The sequence below is a fragment of the Nematostella vectensis genome, chromosome 3, assembly GCF_932526225.1.
Source record: "Nematostella vectensis chromosome 3, jaNemVect1.1, whole genome shotgun sequence".
NCBI lineage: Eukaryota > Metazoa > Cnidaria > Anthozoa > Actiniaria > Edwardsiidae > Nematostella > Nematostella vectensis.
The window spans coordinates 11,132,387-11,154,152 of NC_064036.1; the positions used below are offsets into that span (position 1 = coordinate 11,132,387).

At 42.1% G+C, this 21,766-nt stretch overlaps 3 protein-coding genes across 3 annotated transcripts in view; 2 read left to right on the plus strand and 1 right to left on the minus strand.

The window, feature by feature from the left end:
- Positions 1-8,266, plus strand: LOC5519975 (dual specificity protein kinase shkC). Its single transcript, XM_048725168.1, has 7 exons — positions 1-354; positions 649-830; positions 1,327-1,392; positions 5,050-5,254; positions 6,449-6,713; positions 7,199-7,528; positions 7,930-8,266. Exons 1-7 carry the CDS (start codon positions 152-154, stop codon positions 8,050-8,052), a joined length of 1,374 nt encoding a protein of 457 aa, XP_048581125.1. The 5' UTR covers positions 1-151; the 3' UTR covers positions 8,053-8,266.
- Positions 2,064-4,354, plus strand: LOC116603563. Its single transcript, XM_032364972.2, has one exon. It carries the CDS (start codon positions 2,180-2,182, stop codon positions 3,965-3,967), a length of 1,788 nt encoding a protein of 595 aa, XP_032220863.2. The 5' UTR covers positions 2,064-2,179; the 3' UTR covers positions 3,968-4,354.
- Positions 8,147-21,766, minus strand: part of LOC5519976 (vacuolar protein sorting-associated protein 18 homolog) — a 23,374-nt gene continuing 9,754 nt past the window's right edge. Inside the window, exons 21-31 of the mRNA XM_032364970.2 lie at positions 21,562-21,705; positions 17,682-17,813; positions 17,453-17,577; positions 17,215-17,305; positions 16,412-16,477; positions 15,235-15,290; positions 14,219-14,336; positions 13,673-13,701; positions 9,445-9,541; positions 8,982-9,040; positions 8,147-8,584 (exon numbers count right to left, since the gene is read on the minus strand). Coding sequence (XP_032220861.2) covers positions 8,521-8,584; positions 8,982-9,040; positions 9,445-9,541; positions 13,673-13,701; positions 14,219-14,336; positions 15,235-15,290; positions 16,412-16,477; positions 17,215-17,305; positions 17,453-17,577; positions 17,682-17,813; positions 21,562-21,705 — 981 coding nt within the window. The 3' untranslated portion in view covers positions 8,147-8,520. The remainder of the gene's footprint in view (positions 8,585-8,981; positions 9,041-9,444; positions 9,542-13,672; positions 13,702-14,218; positions 14,337-15,234; positions 15,291-16,411; positions 16,478-17,214; positions 17,306-17,452; positions 17,578-17,681; positions 17,814-21,561; positions 21,706-21,766) is intronic.

Genomic DNA, 21,766 nt, shown 5'->3' on the forward strand with positions numbered 1-21,766 from the left:
AGACTGGCGAGCTCTAGGGCGGGAAAAATGATTGTGCATGAATATGATGCGCGCGCAAAACAAGACTGCATCTACTTTGTGACGTGACGGCAGACGTGACGTACATCAAACAAACGACCAGAGCAACCTTTCTTACTTGGACACTACCACCATGAGGCGTTCATCTGTCGATCAGTGGTTCCACAGCGCTAAGAAGGGAAAAGATGCGGATCTCACAAAACTGATAGAAAAACGTAAAGCATGGGATGTGGATATCAGGGATGTTAAGTTCCGCTCTGCGCTCTTCCTGGCGGCAAAGGCTGGCAAATTTGCGGCGGTAGAACAACTGCTGAACCACGGCGCGGACCCTAACAGGTACAACAACATTTAGTTATAGAAAGGCGTTATCTGTACCACGGCGCGGACCCTAACAGGTACAAGATATCACCAGCGTCCGCGCTCTGGTTCGGACATCACCTTTCAAAATTTTCTCCTTTAACGCGCCCACTAAACGTCGGATAACTCTTTAATTTACGTGGGTCATTTCTTATTAAGGGTTTTCTGCAAATATTATGCTTTTTCCGTATGATACCTACTGCGCACCCCCCCCCCTCCCTCGGCCAATCCTGAGAACGCGCCTGCTTGATTGCGCTGCTATCTATTGTTCAGACATTCCCGTTTTGGCACGCCTGCACACGCCGCCGCAGAAGAAGGCCACGAGGAATGCTTTCGTCTTCTCATCAGCCGCGGCGCACAGCTAGACCTCAGGAACCACCAGGGGGTGACCGTGTTAGAGTGCGCCAAGGAGGCCTGGGGAACACCGAAGACTAATAGGATTATCAAGAGTGCAGGTAATGTGGTACTCAAATAAGCGCCTCCCACCCCTCCCTTTCATGGGATGACTGAGTGCGCCAAGGAGACCTGCGGTGCATCTACCACCAAATATTGTCATTATATATCCCAGGTACACGTGGGTATCCACATCCATAGGGACTATCTTATTGGATAGCTCTTAATTACCCCGTGAAATTCTAATTACGTAAGCAGTGAGAATAATCAAGAGATCAGGTAGAGTGTTTTTCGAATAAGAGCCTCCTAATTCCCCCACCCCCTCCTCCCGTCCCCTTTCATGGTATGACTGCCAGAGTGCGCCATGGAGGCCTGGGGAACACCTACAGCCAAAAGGATTTTATAAAAGAAGACAGTAGCTGATAATGGGGTGCGGTGTCGAAATAAAAAGATGCAAAAGAAAATTAATGGGACAGGTTCCTGTCATCATGTTTTGCTTGTTTTTTTGTTTCGAAAAGTTAAGTAATAATACATTTAATGATTGTTTGTTTGCTTAAGAGGAGATTAAGTTCGACGCATTGAAGAAACGCAAGGCGTCTGTCTCGAGCGAGCAAGATAGCCCTGGTGAGTTGCTCAAGTTTTTTATGTATCTCACATGTTCGGTTGCCTTTTTCTTCCTAAAATGGTAAGGGAGTAAAATAGAGGGAGGACTGGGACAATTGTTAGATGTAGGAGAATCAAAGGAGTAGGTGAGCAGGACAATACTAGACTGATTTCATACACTCTCTTTTTTCTATAGCGACGAAGATATTGGGATGAATAAGACTTGGGGCATTTATTTGCAGAAATTCCCCTTCCCCTCCAAAAATAAAAACAAATTATCTAAAAAATCATATATTGCCCTGCAATCACTTCAGTGTTTTTTTCTAGAAACATGCAAATGCTTATGATTTGAATAAAAGAAAGAAAGCTTTGATTTTTGAGTTTATAAAAGAAACTGTAGAATCTGAAGGATTTAGATAACATCAAATTTCATGGTTATCTAACCATCGCGCCCGATTTCTGTTTATTCAAATGATGCTTTTTTTTAAAAAGGGATAGCCATTTGGGTGTTGTCACCAGCAAATTTTCGAAACACTTTCTAGCACTAAGAAATAGCACTAAGAACACATTCCAGAATTTATCCATTACCGGATCTAGGAGAAGAGTTTTTGTCACTGTCCCCCCTCCCCCACGGAAGACGCTTTAAAAAGGCCAGAGAACACGCAAACCACAATAAAAAAATAAACTGCATGTTTGGGCTACCTGTGGCTGACAGTGCGAAACGTATTTCCACGGACTGCAAAAACGCATATTTCTGCTGTGTCTACAATGAAGCCAAAATCCTTCTTTTGAAATAACATTACATGGCATGGATTCGCTTGCCATTTCGCACCTAAGTCTAGAGGAGCTACCTCAGCCCTTTTCTCGCCCGTCAGATCATGGAAAAACGGACCAAAGCATCGAGACCTGTGGGCAAGAAGAAGCTAAACATGGCGGCCAGTGGAGATCGTCACCAGAGTCCCAGGAATCTGGGTGCTTGAGTGAAAGCGAAGAAGAATCTCAAGAGATATCATCGTGTGAAACAAAAAATAGGTATGATATAGACTACGGCTCGCAAGATATGCCAATGGAAGCCGTGAATATCGCAAAAGCGGGCCCAAGCGACAACTACAGCCTTAATATTCAAAACAAGGGGAATCTCGTGGTTCAACTTGGGGATGACAGAGAACACACTTTCCAAAGGCAGCTGGCCGTGCCTATGAAACGTCGTAACAATTTTCACGGGTCGAACACCAAGATCCTGCGACTACGCATTCGTAACTCCAGCCAAATCGTGGGCGCGACTTCCAAGAAACGAAAGAGACGCGAGGTTTTGGGCTACAAGAAAGGTGGTCAGTTAGATAAAAACAGTTCCACCAAAAATGTATATATCGATATCAAAGACAACTCGGGTCCTATTCAAATTTCCAATGGATCATGTAACATTAACAAGTACAATATCAACATAGTGAATTCTTCAGGGAATGTAGTGATAGGAGACAATGCAAAGTGCGAGCATAACTTTGTCACAGGGGAGAATGTGACAGCAGATGGGTCACATCCAAATATGTTAGTGTCCCCAACATCCCCCCTAGTGGTGCGAGCTAGTAAATCATTGGCCAAAAGAACACAACTGATTTACACATTGATCGGAGACATTTACCCATTACGTGAAAATGGAAAGTGGGACTTGTTTTATCAAAGTATTAATCAAAGGCTTAAGATTGTTCGTAATGCTGGGCAAAGAGATGTTCAAATATTTTTAATGATTGAGAAAAGCATTGGACTTCGTTATCAAAAAAAGAATGAAGATGCTCTAAACCTTCTTAACAAGGCTAACAAGAAGATTTCAGAACATGCCCTGGAACTGCGAGAATTCCTGCTTGCACTTTCCCACACTGAACTTGCTGCTCTTTACCGAAGAGAAGGGAAGAAATTGAAAACTTATGATGCATTAGCAAAAGCGCAACAAAATGCAGAAATGGTTCCTTCCTTTTTGGTCAAAGGATTCACTGCATATGAGAGAGCAAGCACATTAGTAATAGAACTGTCACTGGTATCTTATTTAGAACCGGACAGAGATGAAATAAAAAAAGAAACCAAGGATGCCTTGAGGCTGGTCATATTATTCTGTGAAAAGATGCTCCAACAAAACCCTGATATCTATCTTAGGAAACACATTTTTGCCTTGTTGTTGCTTGCACATCTTGACCTCAACTGTCGCACCTCTGTGGCTCGTAGTCAGCCTGTATGTGAGGGAGATGTAAAAGAAGCGGAAGATTGCATCAAATATGTAGAGCAGAAATACAGTCAACATCTCAATGTTTCTCTGCAGATCCAACTTTACATGGCACAAGGTGAATTGTGTTTTCGTAAGGCCCAAGTCCAATGCCAGAAAAACCAAACAGATAATTGTCACCAGCAGTGGAAGAATGAGATGTACAAGCAAGCAATTGTGCATGTGAAAATGGCATTAGAATTGGCACAGGAAACCAACTACCCCATAGACAGCCAAACATTAAAGGAGGGACTTGCCGAACTCAGCATTCTGTGTGGAGATGCCCATTGTGCCAGCATAACTGAACTCTGGACACCCATCTCTCAAAATGTTCAATAGGGGTCTTATGGACTGCTATCTTTATGCATTTTGTGAAGTCATATGAGACTTGCAATGGAATATCACGTGACATTTTGAGTGGCAAACAACAAAATAAAAATTTAGTATTCGCCTTTGGCCTAGTACTAAAGAGTGATGCAAAAAATATTTCTATAAAAATTTTTTTTATGAAAACAAGCCCTGGCTGATCCTCTAGCATTTCATAAGTTCCTTTTTTTTGTTATTTTGATTCACAAAGTTTGAGCATGCATGAGTTTGCCATGAAAAAAGTGATGTCTTAGTGTAAGTTACACCGCCTACTGTACACATTCTCGAGAGAATGAATGAATCCATATTTTGATGGTGTAAATATGACATGAAAAGGAAAACAAAGAAATCTTTCTTTGATGTGACATTTTCAAAATTCAGCAAGCATTTTAAGTATGCATTTGCTACACACACCATTTGCTTTTGCTAGTACTTTACTATTGTACAGTGAGTAAACAGGGCCGTAACAGACATCGAAATACTGGGGGATGGGACGATACAAAAGACAGTATGAAAAATGGGTGGTTGTCCCCCCACTAATCATTTCATTATGGTTTTAGAAAAAAAAATGGAGGGGGGGTCCCTCTGGACCCTATAAGCGATCGGCGTCGAGGCACGGGTATATCCACAAATTTTTGGGCAGATGCTTGAGTGGATTAGTAAACAGAACAACGAACACTTCTTTGTGACTTGTGTTACAACTTTGAGGGTCAAAACGCGAATAAATACTTTTTGGGTTTCTGTGGAAGACTTCAAAATGCCTTTGCGAGCTCGATCTCTCCCTAAAAATCTTCCATTCCGAGTCTTGACAAACTCCTATTACACGTGAATAACTGAACTCCCTTTGACCGGTGTGGTAGAGACGGCGGCAGCACTCGTCTTTCGAGAAGTACTACGTCACACAAACACTTTCCTTGTCGTATTTACATCGTATTTATATATAGATGACGATACCACTTGAACAACCGCCATCATCACTACGACAACAGCTTTCACAATAATAAACACTAACAACGAGCGACAAGAAGCATATTCACTCTAATTTCCTACCGCAGAGGAGGGAGTCTTATTATCACCATTACCCGAAGTGCAGTTCGAGGAACTCGAGCAAGACCAGGATCACGTGGTTGCAAAAGGTCCTCACAGCCTCTACATCAAGGGAAGGATGGGCACGTGTGACGTCATCATCAAAAAATACAGCCGTGAAGTTAGCGAGGAGGCTCTGCGTGATCAATTTGCCAATGAACTAAATGTTATGAGGTGTGTGAATCCTAGAGCCCTAGTTTTACACTTGATTAAGGTCTAATACACTTGATTAAAGGTCTAATACACTTGATTAAAGGTCTAATACACTTGATTAAAGGTCTAATACACTTGATTAAGGTCTAATACACTTGATTAAGGTCTAATACACTTGATTAAGGTAGCAGTGGAGAATCCATGTGTCGTAGCCCGCAGTAATTCATGGGTAACGAATTGATGGTGATGCCTTGTGAATGTTGAAGTCATATAAACAAATTGTCACAGCTTTCCAGACCTATATTCATTCAAATTTACGTTTGTTTGCTTGTATATTTGCACAGCGGGCTTCAAACCTTGGATCCCCCGAGTGCAACCTTATTTGTAGTGGGTTTAAAAGGGTTGCGCCACGAGTTTTTAATAGGCGAACAAGTTGACTAAACAACCCTCCATTAAAAGTGAGACTGTGGGACTCAGTTGTTCTGAACCCCACATATGTATATCTTTATGGTCGTCTTGGTCACCCGCTTAATATATTGGAAGTATCATAACCTATGTGGCCTAGATGCACAATTCATGACGTTACGAGTAGCAATTTTTTTTAAAGATTGCGATTCGAATGCGACCGTTTCGATAGGTTTAATCTCACTCTCAGTCGTTATGACCTCATCGCATAATGCGATCGCGTTTAGAAAAAGACTCTTTGTCAGACGCTATTTTGTTTTAGTCTAACAAACATCGTTCGCGAGAAACCAATTCTATCAGGAGGTTTAGGGAACCCATTGTGATATTTTCAATTGAATTTGTTAAAAACTAACTATGTTGGGTGACCATGAAACTAGCGGCCTTTGTGGGGGTTACGGTTTTCGCTGCCTGAAAAAAAGGTGCTGGATGCTAGGGCATGCTTGGGTTGTTGTTCCACTCCTTTTACTATGCTGCTTGTAGGCGTTTTCTCTTTTTAGCGAAAAACACATAATTCGTTCTCGCTGGTCACCATCTTAGACACTCGACAGAGTTCGGTTTGTGCCCGAGTGACAAAACGAGTGACGAAGGGGACGTTCTTTCACCTAATGCTTTAAATGACATACGAAATGACAAGCGATACCAGTACGAGTAACAGCACGCGTTTTCGTTCGCTGGCTATGTGGTGTTCTATCTGTGTTTTCAGACTTCAGTTAACTCGAGCTCGCTTCCTTTTCTTCCTCATGTCTTCAGTACTCTCCGTCATCCGAACATCCTACTGCTCATGTCCGCCTGCACAGGGCCGCTGCCCGATCACTTCCGGCTCGTGTTTGAGCCCGTTGAGCGCGGATTTCTGCACAGGCTTCTCCACGTAGACAAAGAGCCTCTAGACGAGGATACTGTGCTTGACATCGGGCATGACGTGGCGTGCGGGCTGCTCTATACGCACCAGAGAGGGTTCATACACTGCTACCTCGGCTCACACAGCGTAGTCATCAGTGAGAGTTATAATGCAAAGGTACACAATAAACAGAAGGTCAACAACCTCGTCCACAGGGCCTTCTGGGTATTATTCAACAGGTAGACGCCATATTTAAAATTACACAGAAGCCACTGAGAACAAGACTGTAAGACAGGGGCGTAGCCAGGGGGATGGCCTAGGGCACCCCCCCTTTATCAGCCAAAAATACAGTAAATGTATGAGACATTATCTAAAACACAGGAGAAAATGCCTTGAAAGTCCCTTTTGTTTCCCCTTCTGTTAAAAATCCTGGCTACGCCGCTGATAGATCAGTGTCCTCCATGGACATTAAGAGCGTAGGTAAGGCGTAGCACAGGTAAAAAGGACAAGGCACCAACAAATACAAGGAATGATAAGTTTTTGCATTGTTTTATTTTCTAAACTACCAAGATTCTCGCTGGTATTGGCTCAGCCAATCATTGCAATCTAAATAGTGAGTTTAATGTATTACGATTCCTATAATTTAATGTCATTTTTGCCAGATATGCAATTTCAATTACGCACAAGCGGTTAAAGAAAGCGACTCTAGTGGCGAACCCATCAGCCACTGCGAACCCCTGTACGAATGGATGGCGCCTGAACAGCTCCGGGGTAAGCCCGCTGACAAGCTGGGCGACGTGTACAGCTTCGGCGTGATGGTGTGGGAATGCGTGACGCGCAAGCGACCCTTTGATAACATCGCCAACTTCAAGCAAGTGATGGGCCTTGTGGATCCACGCATGCGCAAAGTGTCCAGTAAATGGAGCCAGAACATCCGGGTTCTTATCAAAGACTGCATCAGGCCTGCTAAGGAACGGCCTAGCTCAGAACAGGTGAGTTGTGGTACCCCGTAGCTGAAAGTCTCTGGTCTCTAGTCTTACTCTCTACTCTCTAGTAATTACTATAAAGCCTTACCTATTCGCTCCTATACCGGTCAAAAACGGTCAGACATGTCGAAATCACGACTCAGCTCGGAGCAGGTAACCGATGGAACCCGGGAGGCATAAGTTTCTAGCCAAGCTCAGAGCAGGTAATTATACCAATAAAGTTTTAACCCATTCGATCCTATTATGCCGGTGCAAAGGGGTCAGACGTGCAGACAGACACGACCCAATTCAGGGCAGTCTGTATTATGCCATTTGAATAGTTTCCTTTTTCCAATGCTAAACTTGACTTTGTCATGTATTCAAAAGCAACAGAACATGACAGAGAAATCAATGCATTTTACATTCAGGTTTTTGAATGGCTTGACGGCCTCGTCAACTACAGGCTCGTCAACACACGGCCCCTGACGACAGTACTTGAACATTGCCCTCCCCTCTTTCCCAAGGTCAAGGTCAAGCTTGAACGCAAATAAATCCTCGGAAGCGTCATCCCAGTACGTTACTTGATATTGAATCGCAGCTAGAGACACGTGGAATAGTTATACGGTGACAAGATAGTGAGTGACGAAATTGTTAAAATATTTGATTTTTATGTAAAGTTCTAATAGATATATACAGTTATTGCGTATCCAGCAATGTTAGTCTAATATATAGAATAATCAGTATTCTAAAATGTTTCTTTTCTATTTTTGAATTTCTTGTTTGTTATTTAAATAATTATACCCTACTTGGTAGAGACGTTTGTGTTGTATCAATGTCAGCTGTTTCTAGTATGACTGTTTGCATTGCACATCTCTCCGTCATTTCTCACGACTATCTGAAGCACAGCCAGCGATTGTGGTAAAACGATATCTGCTGAATATTCCACCACAAATGTCATGACGCTGTGCCACGTGATGTCAGGATCGTGCTCTGATTTGATACACGATGCAGCCTCTTATTCATGTCCAGCTCTTCTGTACCTCGTCAAACTCATCGGGGGAAATGAAAGGCTGGTCAATACTCCTATCAGGCAAAAACAACATTCACCATTAGACAAAAAAAAGTTCTCAACCATCTTTCGCACAAACAGCACCTGTATTGTTCAACATTGACCATCACTATACAGAGCAAAGCACCCTAAATACCACAACCCGGTTGGTCAGAAAAGCATAATTGTTTCTTCACACTTTTAGCGCTTTAGACCAGAAGAGCTGGAAAATCTTTGACAACACTGTCTTAACAAAATGGCGCGGGCGCGTGATAAAGGAGCATTATTTGTACAAAAGATTCTTATTGTAGTGAGTTGACAAATGGATATTCATGCATACTGCATCAGTTTGGTTGCTTGATTAAGAAAAAGCTAACTGGAATTTTCAGTCATGTTCTTTGCAACGAGTCGAGTCTTTTGCGTAACTCTTACCTGATCATCATTTCCCCGCAGTAAACGCATTCTCCGGCAATTAGCTCATCCAGTTCCGCCTGCAAAATAGCAATATTTCAATGTATTCGATATTCCTAAGCTTTCAGTTCGCCCAGGTTAGCATTATATAACAGTACTATCAGAAGCTATTCCAAATCTACATTCGAGGCTATAAGAAACGACCATTTGGTATCTGATACAAGAAACTATCTTTGCGACGATTATCATTATTCGGAAATGTTTTGTTTTCGAACGAGCGAAAACCAGGGGTGCACTTGGGCAGAGCGTGGAAGCCGATCCTCGCAATAAAATTCCCAACATTCGAAAACAAAGCATTTCCATATAACCTCAAATGATAGCAAGCTGGCAGGCTGATCAATAGCTGAAATCTGAACCCCAGAGAAAGGAAATGGCACGCTTTTACAGTAAAGTAACAATTCTAAGAACAATAATGATTATAAACCTTGAGCGTGTCCCGCGGTGTATGTGATGATACAGAGGACGTCTCAGCCTGCAGAGAGCCTGGGTACAACTGATGGCAGAGATCGTGCACTTTGGATCTATGAGAAAACGATATCAGACGGTGGAACACCTCCATATGTACATAATAAACGATATCAGACGGTGCAACACCTCCATATGTACATAATAAACGATATCAGACGGTGTAACACCTCCATATGTACATAATAAACGATATCAGACGGTAGAACACCTCCATATGTACATAATAAACGATATCAGACGGTGGAACCCCCATATGTACATAATAAACGATATCAGACGGTAGAACACCTCCATGTGTACATAATAAACGATATCAGACGGTAGAACACCCCCATGTGTACATAATACACGATATCAGACGGTAGAACACCTCCATGTGTACATAATAAACGATATCAGACGGTGCAACACCTCCATATGTACATAATAAACGATATCAGACGGTAGAACACCTCCATATGTACATAATAAACGATATCAGACGGTGGAACCCCCATATGTACATAATAAACGATATCAGACGGTGGAACACCCATATGTACATAATAAACGATATCAGACGGTGGAAAACCTCCATATGTACATAAAAACGATAACAGACGGTGGAACCTCCGTGTACATAATAAACGATATCAGACGGTGGAACACCCATATGTACATAAAAAACGATATCAGACGGTGGAACACCCATATGTACATAATAAACGATATCAGACGGTGGAACACCTCCATATGTACATAATAAACGATATCAGACGGTGGAACCCCCATATGTACATAATAAACTATATCAGACGGTAGAACACCTCCATATGTACATAATAAACGATATCAGACGGTGGAACCCCCATATGTACATAATAAACGATATCAGACGGTAGAACACCTCCATATGTACATAATAAACGATATCAGACGGTGGAACCCCCATATGTACATAATAAACGATATCAGACGGTGGAACACCCCCATATGTACATAATAAACGATATCAGACGGTGGAACACCTCCATATGTACATAATAAACGATATCAGACGGTGGAACCCCCATATGTACATAATAAACGATATCAGACGGTGGAAAACCTCCATATGTACATAAAAAAACGATATCAGACGGTGGAACACCCCCATATGTACATAAAAAAACGATATCAGACGGTGGAACACCCCCATATGTACATAATAAACGATATCAGACGGTGGAAAACCTCCATATGTACATAAAAAAACGATATCAGACGGTGGAACACCCCCATATGTACATAATAAACGATATCAGACGGTGGAACACCCCCATATGTACATAAAAAACGATATCAGACGGTGAAACCTCCATATGTACATAATAAACGATATCAGACGGTGGAACCCCCATATGTACATAATAAACGATATCAGACGGTGGAAAACCTCCATATGTACATAACAAAAACGATATCAGACGGTAGAACACCCCCATGTGTACATAATACACGATATCAGACGGTAGAACACCTCCATGTGTACATAATAAACGACATCAGACGGTGGAACCTCCATATGTACATAATAAACGATATCAGACGGTGGAACACCTCCATATGTACATAATACACGATATCAGACGGTGGAACACCCATATGTACATAATAAACGATATCAGACGGTGGAACACCTCCATATGTACATAATAAACGATATCAGACGGTGGAACACCCATATGTACATAATAAACGATATCAGACGGTGGAAAACCTCCATATGTACATAAAAACGATAACAGACGGTGGAACCTCCGTGTACATAATAAACGATATCAGACGGTGGAACACCCATATGTACATAAAAAACGATATCAGACGGTGGAACACCCATATGTACATAATAAACGATATCAGACGGTGGAACACCCATATGTACATAATTAACGATATCAGACGGTGGAACCTCCATATGCACATAATAAACGATATCAGACGGTAGAACAACCCCATATGTACATAATACACGATATCAGACGGTGGAACACATCCATATGTACATAAAAAACGATATCAGACGGTGGAACCTCCATATGTACATAATAAACGATATCAGACGGTGGAACCCCTCCATATGTACATAATAAACGATATCAGACGGTGGAACACCCCCATATGTACATAATAAACGATATCAGACGGTGGAACACCCCCATATGTACATAAAAAACGATATCAGACGGTGGAACCTCCATATGTACATAATACACGATATCAGGCGGTGGAACCTCCATATGTACATAATAAACGATATCAGACGGTGGAACCTCAATATGTACATAAAAAACGATATCAGACGGTGGAACACCTTCATATGTACATAATACACGATATCAGATGGTGAAACCTCCATATGTACATAATAAACGATATCAGACGGTGGAACACCTCCATATGTACATAATAAACGATATCAGACGGTGGAACCCCCATATGTACATAATAAACGATATCAGACGGTGGAAAACCTCCATATGTACATAAAAAAAACGATATCAGACGGTAGAACACCCCCATGTGTACATAATACACGATATCAGACGGTAGAACACCTCCATGTGTACATAATAAACGATATCAGACGGTGGAACCTCCATATGTACATAATAAACGATATCAGACGGTGGAACACCTCCATATGTACATAATACACGATATCAGACGGTGGAACACCCATATGTACATAATAAACGATATCAGACGGTGGAACACCTCCATATGTACATAATAAACGATATCAGACGGTGGAACACCCATATGTACATAATAAACGATATCAGACGGTGGAAAACCTCCATATGTACATAAAAACGATAACAGACGGTGGAACCTCCGTGTACATAATAAACGATATCAGACGGTGGAACACCCATATGTACATAAAAAACGATATCAGACGGTGGAACACCCATATGTACATAATAAACGATATCAGACGGTGGAACACCCATATGTACATAATTAACGATATCAGACGGTGGAACCTCCATATGCACATAATAAACGATATCAGACGGTAGAACAACCCCATATGTACATAATACACGATATCAGGCGGTGGAACCTCCATATGTACATAATAAACGATATCAGACGGTGGAACCTCAATATGTACATAAAAAACGATATCAGACGGTGGAACACCTTCATATGTACATAATACACGATATCAGATGGTGAAACCTCCATATGTACATAATAAACGATATCAGACGGTGGAACACCTCCATATGTACATAATAAACGATATCAGACGGTGGAACCTCCATATGTACATAATACACGATATCAGGCGGTGGAACCTCCATATGTACATAATAAACGATATCAGACGGTGGAACCTCAATATGTACATAAAAAACGATATCAGACGGTGGAACACCTTCATATGTACATAATACACGATATCAGATGGTGAAACCTCCATATGTACATAATAAACGATATCAGACGGTGGAACACCTCCATATGTACATAATAAACGATATCAGACGGTGGAACCCCCATATGTACATAATAAACGATATCAGACGGTGGAAAACCTCCATATGTACATAAAAAAAACGATATCAGACGGTGGAACACCCCCATATGTACATAATAAACGATATCAGACGGTGGAACCTCCATATGTACATAATAACGATATCAGACGGTGGAACACCCATATGTACATAACGATATCAGACGGTGAAACCTCCATATGTACATAATAAACGATATCAGACGGTGGAACCTCCATATGTACATAAAAAAACGATATCAGACGGTGGAACACCCCCATATGTACATAATAAACGATATCAGACGGTGGAAAACCTCCACATGTACATAATAAACGATATCAGACGGTGGAACACCTCCATATGTACATAATAAACGATATCAGACGGTGGAAAACCTCCATATGTACATATGGAAAACCCCGAAAACACGGAGTGGGTGGTATTCTGCGCGCATTTTTCCTCCCCCTTCCCCCTGCGGAGCGCATCATCCAAGATGGCGGCCGGGTTATGCGAACTCCGTGTTTTCGGGGTTTTCGTGCCAGAAAAACTATGAAAGCCTACAGGTAGGCTAGGGAGATGTCTTCATAAAGTAAAATATTTTAACATTCGACTACCACCTTTTACAATAGTATATTCTATTCCTCATCTTCATACCTTTGCCTTTCCTTCAAGTGTGGGGATATCTGAAGCAAAAAAAAAATAATGGTGTAAAGTTCGTGTAGTAGTCCATCACACGTCACAAGTGTAGCGCATTTGACCATGTCTGGCTATTTGTACTCGATACTAAACATTTCATTTCTACCACCTGATTAACCGATTGCTCGTCTGGTAGACTGATTGACATGAAGAGCTGATCACACGACTAAAAGGATTTTCAATTGGTTTATTGATTAATCGAATGGATGATGCGGATTGATTAATTAGCTAGCTGGTCTACCAACTGACTGAGCGATTACTTGTCTGATTGCTGGCTGATTAAATGGAGGATATATATCTGTTCTCTTACCTTTTGTATCAGGCAGTTGGTATAAAAGGCGTGATGACAAGGTAATCTATCTGTGCAGTCAGTGTGCTACGAGGGGAATCTATCTGTCATCTTACCTCTTGTATGTATCAGGTAGTATGTGTGTAAGGCGTGATGACAAGGTAATCTATCTGTGCAGTCAGTGTGCTGAGAGGGGAATCTATTTGTCATCTTACCTCTTGTATCAGGCAGTCGGTGTGAAAGGCGTGCTGACAGGGGAATAAGTAGAATCGTCTCGTGAACAGTGGGTACTCGCACGTCGAGCACTTCTCATTAGCAGTCACAACTCCGCATCTGAAATAAGAGCCAGATCCAGAATGCCAAACGATCTAGAGATATGTGTAGCTACATTCGCCTATTTCTAGATACGCCTATCTCTAGATACGCCTACCTCTAGATATCCGAGATACGCCTACCTCTAGATTCGCCTCCCTCTAAATATGCTTACCTCAAGGTACGCCTTCCCTTAGATACGCCTACTTCTGGATATTTCTACCTCTAGATACGCCCCAACCCTATTTATGCCTACCTCCAGGTACGCCTACCTATAGATACGCCTATCTCTAGATACTCTTATCTCTAGATACGCCTTCCTCTAGATACTCCTATCTCTAGATATTTCTACCTCTAGATACGCCTATCTCTAGATACACCTATCTCTAGATACGCCTACCTCTAGATACGCCTACCCTGGATACGCCTACCTCTAGATACGCCTACCACTCTATATGCGTACTTCTAGATACGCCTACCCCTAGATACGCCTGCCTCTTGATACGCCTACCTCTTGATACGCCTACCCTAGATACGCCTACCCCTAGATACGCCTGCCTCTTGATACGCCTGCCTCTTGATACGCCTACCACTCTATATGCCTACTTCTAGATACGCCTACCCCTAGATACGCCTACCCCTAGATACGCCTACCCCTAGATACGCCTACCCCTAGATACGCCTACCCCTAGATACGCCTGCCTCTTGATACGCCTGCCTCTTGATACGCCTGCCTCTTGATACGCCTGCCTCTTGATACGCCTGCCTCTTGATACGCCTACCTCTAGATACGCCTATCTCTAGATACGCCTGCCTCTTGATACGCCTTCCTTTAGATACGCCTACCATTCTATATGCCTACCTCTAGGTATACCTAATAAGCTCATCCCATTATGCCCTCGTTAGTATTGTAGCTTACTTGTTCTTGATGTCTTGAATATCGGTTCTTATAGACTTAGCGCTTTCTGTTGCTTCCTGCGAAACGACAAACAGTTAACACACGGACTGACTAGCAAGAGCACAGGGAGCCCACTCAACTCAGCGCATTGTTTATTTAGCATGTGCTTTGGACTTCGTTTATGAATATCAATTAGGTCACGAAGTTCAGAGGGGGCAGGAGTTTGTTTTCGTTCAATACATAGAGTGGTCGGGTGGGTATAGAATTAGTATTCTGAGCACGCAAATATGACCCACCCGGCTCTTTGTATCGAATGCAAAGAAACTCCTGCCCCCTCTGGAGGTTTTTTTATGTCGAATTTTTCGCCGAGATGTCGTGGTCAGACATGTTTCCATGACAGATTTTAAGGTGAGATGAGATTTTAAATCGCAATTGATCTTTCGCCTGTGCGAACAATTGCCATCGGAAGTTAGCTCCATCATCACTCTAGCGATATATGTGGAGAAATTTATTTTTTGCTTTGATTTTATTTAAATACAAAAAAAATCAGCAGAAGTGGTGTGACGGAGTTTGGAAATAACTTTCCACCCTTGTCTGAACTTAAGACTTTAGGTTTTTGCAAAACCCGAATAATTCTGAAAAAAATCGACGCAGGGGTATAGAAAAGGTGTTTCAAACATGAATGGATGCAATAAAGAGTAGGGCATATGGTTTTGGAAGGAGTTTTATTGAAAGCTTCGTGATCTAATTGATATTCATAAACGAAGTCCAAAGCACATGCTAAATAAACAATGCGCTGAGTTGAGTTGGCTCCCTGTGGCAAGAGTACTCACGGCAATCACAAAAAAACCCATCCAGGTTTATTAAATGGCCTTTCATTTGTCAAAAAAAAAAAAATCAAAGATTTTGGTATGTTCAGCTCACATAAAGCGGGTGGAGATGGATTGAAAAATTCAGTTTTAGGTCTCGGTAGAGGGTGTATATTCTCTCAAACCTTTGAAAATGTGTTGAGTGAGGCGTCTAGATCACCTGTATTTAAAGGAAAATAACTTCATTTCTGTTTGTTGGCGAATCGACCGCAATTCATTTATAACAATTCGTGAATAGGTTAAAGTGACCATGAACAATATCGTTTTTTGCACTTTTTTCAGCATCACGATGTGAGTTTCTTGTGATGAACATCATTGCTGAAACTTACCTGCATTTCGTCTTTGAGATCTTGAATATGCTGATTATACTCCTGCAGCGACGAACAGATCGCATCCTGAAAATGGGCAAAAACAGAAACTCTGACTAGTTCTCAATAAACTATTCCCTGTGTGTTCAGTGCAGCGAACACGCCTTAATACTATCAGCAGCTATTCGAATCAGCGAGGAAACAAGGTAATTGCAGCTGCGTTTTGAAGGTAGGACCATTTCTGAACTTAAGCACTTTTCAAAGGGAACTCGACCATTCTTTGATTGGAAGAGCTCATATCAAACGATTCCGTTTTGAAAATAGTTGTATCGTTTTCAGTTTTCGCCCGCCTCAGACTCAAGGGCGTTAGATTCTCGACGCTGGCAACAGGACGCCGACTTGTGCACTTTTCCACGTGCATATTTGTGTTGGGTCGTAAAGAAAAGGTCCTGAGCACGACGTGGCGCTGATAAAAATCCGCGATCCAGCGTCTAGTTCCCCGCGTCTGGGGTCTAACCAATCCTTCTTTTAAACGATTCGATGTTTATCCGTTCCACATACTCTTTCTCCTTGGCACAGCTGCAGCAGGCCTCGAAATATTTGGGAGGACGGGGGAGGGTTTGGGGTAGAAAAAAACAAAACAAATAAAATAATTGGGGTACAGCCATGCCTCTACAGGTCACTTCCTTATTTGTTGTTGTTGTTGGAAATATTAAGGGAGGGGGATGTATCCCGGTGCCCCATCGCCTGATGCGGCCCTTAGAGGTGAGTCAAGATCTAGACGTCTTGGCTCTATGACTTCTCGGCTTTCCTGATTAGTATACCTTGAAGTGGTCTATGGTCACAAAGTCTTGGAAGAATGGCAGAATGTCCTCTATCTTCAGTAGTTCGCATTGATTCAAGAATTCCATCGCCCTGTAAAAAAGCCAAAATTGAATTGAGACAACGCCCCTGACACATCTGCATGATAAATGATATAAGGGGATACTTGCCCGCTTGTGTTTTCACAATTTGATTTCATAATATGATAATTGAATTAAATACAAGTATATGTCCACCTACTTTTTGACGTCATGCTCCTCCTCGACCACGTGACGTGCAATGCGCAGCCAGAGCTTCTTTCTAAGGACCTCGTCCTCCTCAGGGGGCTTCTCAGCTTGCCTCTTGGCGAGATCCACGTCGCCCTTCTAGAGACGCAGCATGGGTATGAATGACAAGGAAGAGGGAGGAGTGAAGGGACAGTCTACCCTGGCTTTTAAGTAATAATTTATAAGGGTTCTATATATCTCACCTTGAGGGCAAGGTCAACAGCCTCGTCATATAAGCCCATAGTATTGTAGATATGCACGCATGCTCTGTCCTTGTTGTGCTCAGAGCAAAGCCTTAGCGCGTACTTCAGGTCAAACTTTACTTCGTCAGCATTCTGGAGAATGTAGAAAGAGAAAGCATTTAAATATTAAATAACATTAACACTTACCACATATAGCCAGTCTCTCACAATCTTTACAAATCATTCGCGGGGAACATATACAATAAGTTGACATTCTGTTTGCGGGACACTCTTTTCGAAGGCAACCCGCGTAAATACAAAGTAACGCACGTATCACGTCGCTTCCCGCGTTAATACAAAGTCACGCACCTATCACGGCAAACCCCGTAAAAACAACTGTCACGCACCTATCACGGCAAACCGGGTACATACAACGGGTAAATACAACCGGGTTAATACAATGTCACGCATATATTACGACACTTTCCGCGTAAATACAACTGTCACGCACGTATCACGGCACTCCTGGTAAATACAACTGTTACGCAAGTACTACGGCGCCTCCAGCATAAATACAACTGTCACGCACGTATCACGTCCCCCCTCCCCCCCGCGTAAATACATCTCTATGCAAAACACAGCTCGTGCATGCAAAAGTCTCACACAATCACTGAACAATAACAAGAAGATAACAATAAATTAAGCAAGTCTGCCACAGACATGCCATCCATGTGGATCGAAGCGTTAAGGCCAAACAAGCGGACAACTTATGTATTTCTATAGCCTTTGTTTTTACAAAACAATTTGATAGCATTTTATGCGAAGAGTTCTTAGCGGGTGGGTTTTTGTTATTACATTTATTCTTATTTCAGATTATTTCCAATAGTTTCTTTGGTATTCTTGGAAGTATAACTTAACTTACTGTCTTCATTCTAAGATGTCCAGAAGGCTGAATCAACCAAACCAATGGATTATTTGTTATTTTCTCGATCTCACGCAAACAAACCCTTTTGGTATAAACAATTCTCCTAATTTGAATTTCGTTTTGCAGGTGATGTTAGATAGATTTTAGTTGCACCCATAATAATAAGTCATAACACTGTTATTTATTTTGAAATTTTTGTTGATTTTTTTTTACCGGTGTTCGTGTTCGACCAATGTAGTTAACTAGCCCAAGAATCAAACGTAGGTCTTAACAGTTACAATAAAATGAATCTAAAATTCAGATGTTGGTAACACTATTGAAAACAATTTAACGGCTCCATCACTTGGATATTGGCTCTCCCTATACGCCGTTACACCGATGCCGTTGGCAACTACATTGGTATGTTTCCAATGGGTTAGTTTCGCTTGAAAAGCATCAAGGTTATATCCACTATTACAAGAGTATTTTCGTTTTGCTGTAGCCTAAAGAAAAGGCCGTTGACGTTAATAAAGTTTGTCCTCTTGATGTCTTACAAAATAACAACCTTTGTTTCCGTTAAAAGCCACTATTATACTGTTTAGTTATAACCCAGCTTATTGATGGCCTGTATGCAATCTCTTCTGTCCGTCTGCTTTGCTCAATTTGTTCACCTTTATCCCTACTCGGTGTAGTAGTAAAAACCCTTCTTTGCAAAGTCTATTCCCTTTATGCAATCTCTTCTATCCTTATACTATGCTCTATTTGTTCGCCTTTTGGTTCAGGTTGTGACTGATTGGTATACGTTGTTTGCTGGCCTTCCGTCTGCGAACAAGACGGTTCACCTGCCAACGCGTCGATAGGCGCGTCACTAAACCGATGATATGACACAACCTCAGGCATGAGAGAAAGGGAAAGCGCCAGTGGTAAAGGCACGAATGGACGCCGCATGCACTTGATAGCGCACCATAGGATCCCACAGACGCTCAACACGAGCAGAGCGATAGAGCCGTACACATAGATGCCGTCTTCCTCGAAAGCCGCCGATGGCCTAGCCAGCACCAACAGCCCTGCAATGCAAACTCGTACACGGTCCATGGGTTGTACGGTACATTCTACCTCACAGATAGACATCAGTTTCTGTCAGGGCTGAGACCTAGTTTTAGCCACAGGACATCAGCTGATGCGACCGAATAGAAATTTTAGCTTGCTCGAATTTTGTTGAGTTTGAATCCAACTGGGGAATGTCACGTGATATGTTCCTTGGATTTTTATTGGTCCATCTGTTGTGTGCAGCCAATCAAGACGGTCACCCTGTGTGACACTGATGGGTTTCATATTCTCTAAATCAAGATACCAATATCTTTTTAGCTCAACCGAGGCGCAACTTCTTTCAAAATAGATAGCAATCAAAACACGAGGATAATATCAAACCCTTGTGCAATGCGCAAAAATACTGTACCAGAAGTTTTTCGGTTGGATTCTTAGATATCTAAAAAAAAATTTATATAACAAACTTAACCATCCACGTATTCTCCTAATTATACGGTATTGGTCTTAGATTCTTTATACAAGAGCAAGGCAAAAGTCCGTGAGTAGGTCCAAGTAAAAGTCCGTGAATATATTCACGGTAAATCAAAGCACTTCGCTCCCACTCCTGTCTTCATCATGATCAGTACTCCTCTGATATCGACAAACACATAAGGGAGACCTTATAATAGTCAATTTTGATTCAAAACGGACCCGGTCACCTTTTCAAAGCAGTGTGCCCTCGAGATTCTCACTCCTATTTTCATCATTATCATGAAATCCTCTCATTTCTGCTGTATATTCTGGTAAAGCCTCTCCAGTATCATAGCCAATGTTGACTGCGTCACTGGGCGCGTCAGACTGATAGACGCGTTCCTTGCTTGGTGCACCAAGCGAAAGGTATGGCTCACTGTGTCATACAGAGTTCACTGGATCCGGCTGCGAGAACGAGGACGGTGCATCGATAACCAAATGATCCTCGCGCAGATAATAAGGCATCTCCTTTACTCCGCCTTGACGCGGCGACTTTAAATCTACTGGGGCTAATTCTCTTCTTTTGTGCCTCGCGCGATAACATAGCCCTCTTGGTGAAGAACAGCAATAACCCAACAACGCGATAATAGCGGATAGGACAATGAGCAGCCCGAATATGATACCGACTAGCTGCTTATCGTTAACGGCCGGCAGAAGTGATCAGAACAGCACTGCTCATTGGCAAACTGACAGTCCAGGTCCGAGTAACAGGAATAGGAGGATGAAGGAAACAGCAAAAGAACGACGGCTAGCACTAGTATCATCATGGCTTAACTCTTGTGAGCAACCTTAGATCATTCAACACGGATGTAAAAATGCATTAGGAAACCTGTATCTGGCAAGAAGTATGCCAACGTCATACTTGACTAAGATGTTATTAAGAATCTCACAGAGGCTAAATGATGCATTGAAAATACACAATATAGTTCTTTATTCATAGGATCAGGTGTATTGGCCTCCTTTTGTGATATTAATGAGTCAGTAGCACCCTTCTATTGGTTGATGGTACATTTTAGGTAAGTGAGCGATTTAACCTTTTTTTGACAAGTCTGTTGAGCACTTTATCATTGTCAACAGCATGGTAATTTTTTTTAAAAACAAAAGAAAACGCAAACAAATAAATAGTGGATAATGCAATTCATCCCCTACTTGTCCCACCCAATAGTCAACTTACACTAAAAAATCACGTGGCTTTCTGGGTGGCAAACTCGACGCGCAAAATAACAACAAAAAGAAAACATTCTGCGCTTAGGAATCGGCCAGAGAGCTTCTTTGTCAGAAAGTGCTTATTTCCATTGAAATATTTTATTTTCTTCGTCGCTCTCTGGCGTGACGGGCGCAACCGGCTTTCTTTGCTTATTTGGGCTTGAATTCGCCACTTAAAAAGTCACGTGACTTTCAGTGCAAATCGGCTATTGGCTTGTTGTTCAACCTTACCGTTCCTTGCATAAGTAGGTATCTCAACAGCGCGTCGTCGTCATTCAGCTCCACATACAGCGACAGCAAGTAATTATGGATGGCTTGGTCCGAAGTGCCCAGTCTCTCGATACAGAACTCCAAGTACCGCACGGCTTCCTCAGCCTGGAGTCAGGGCAAACAAGGCGATCAGACAGGGATCATACAACGTCGTCAAAGAACAGTC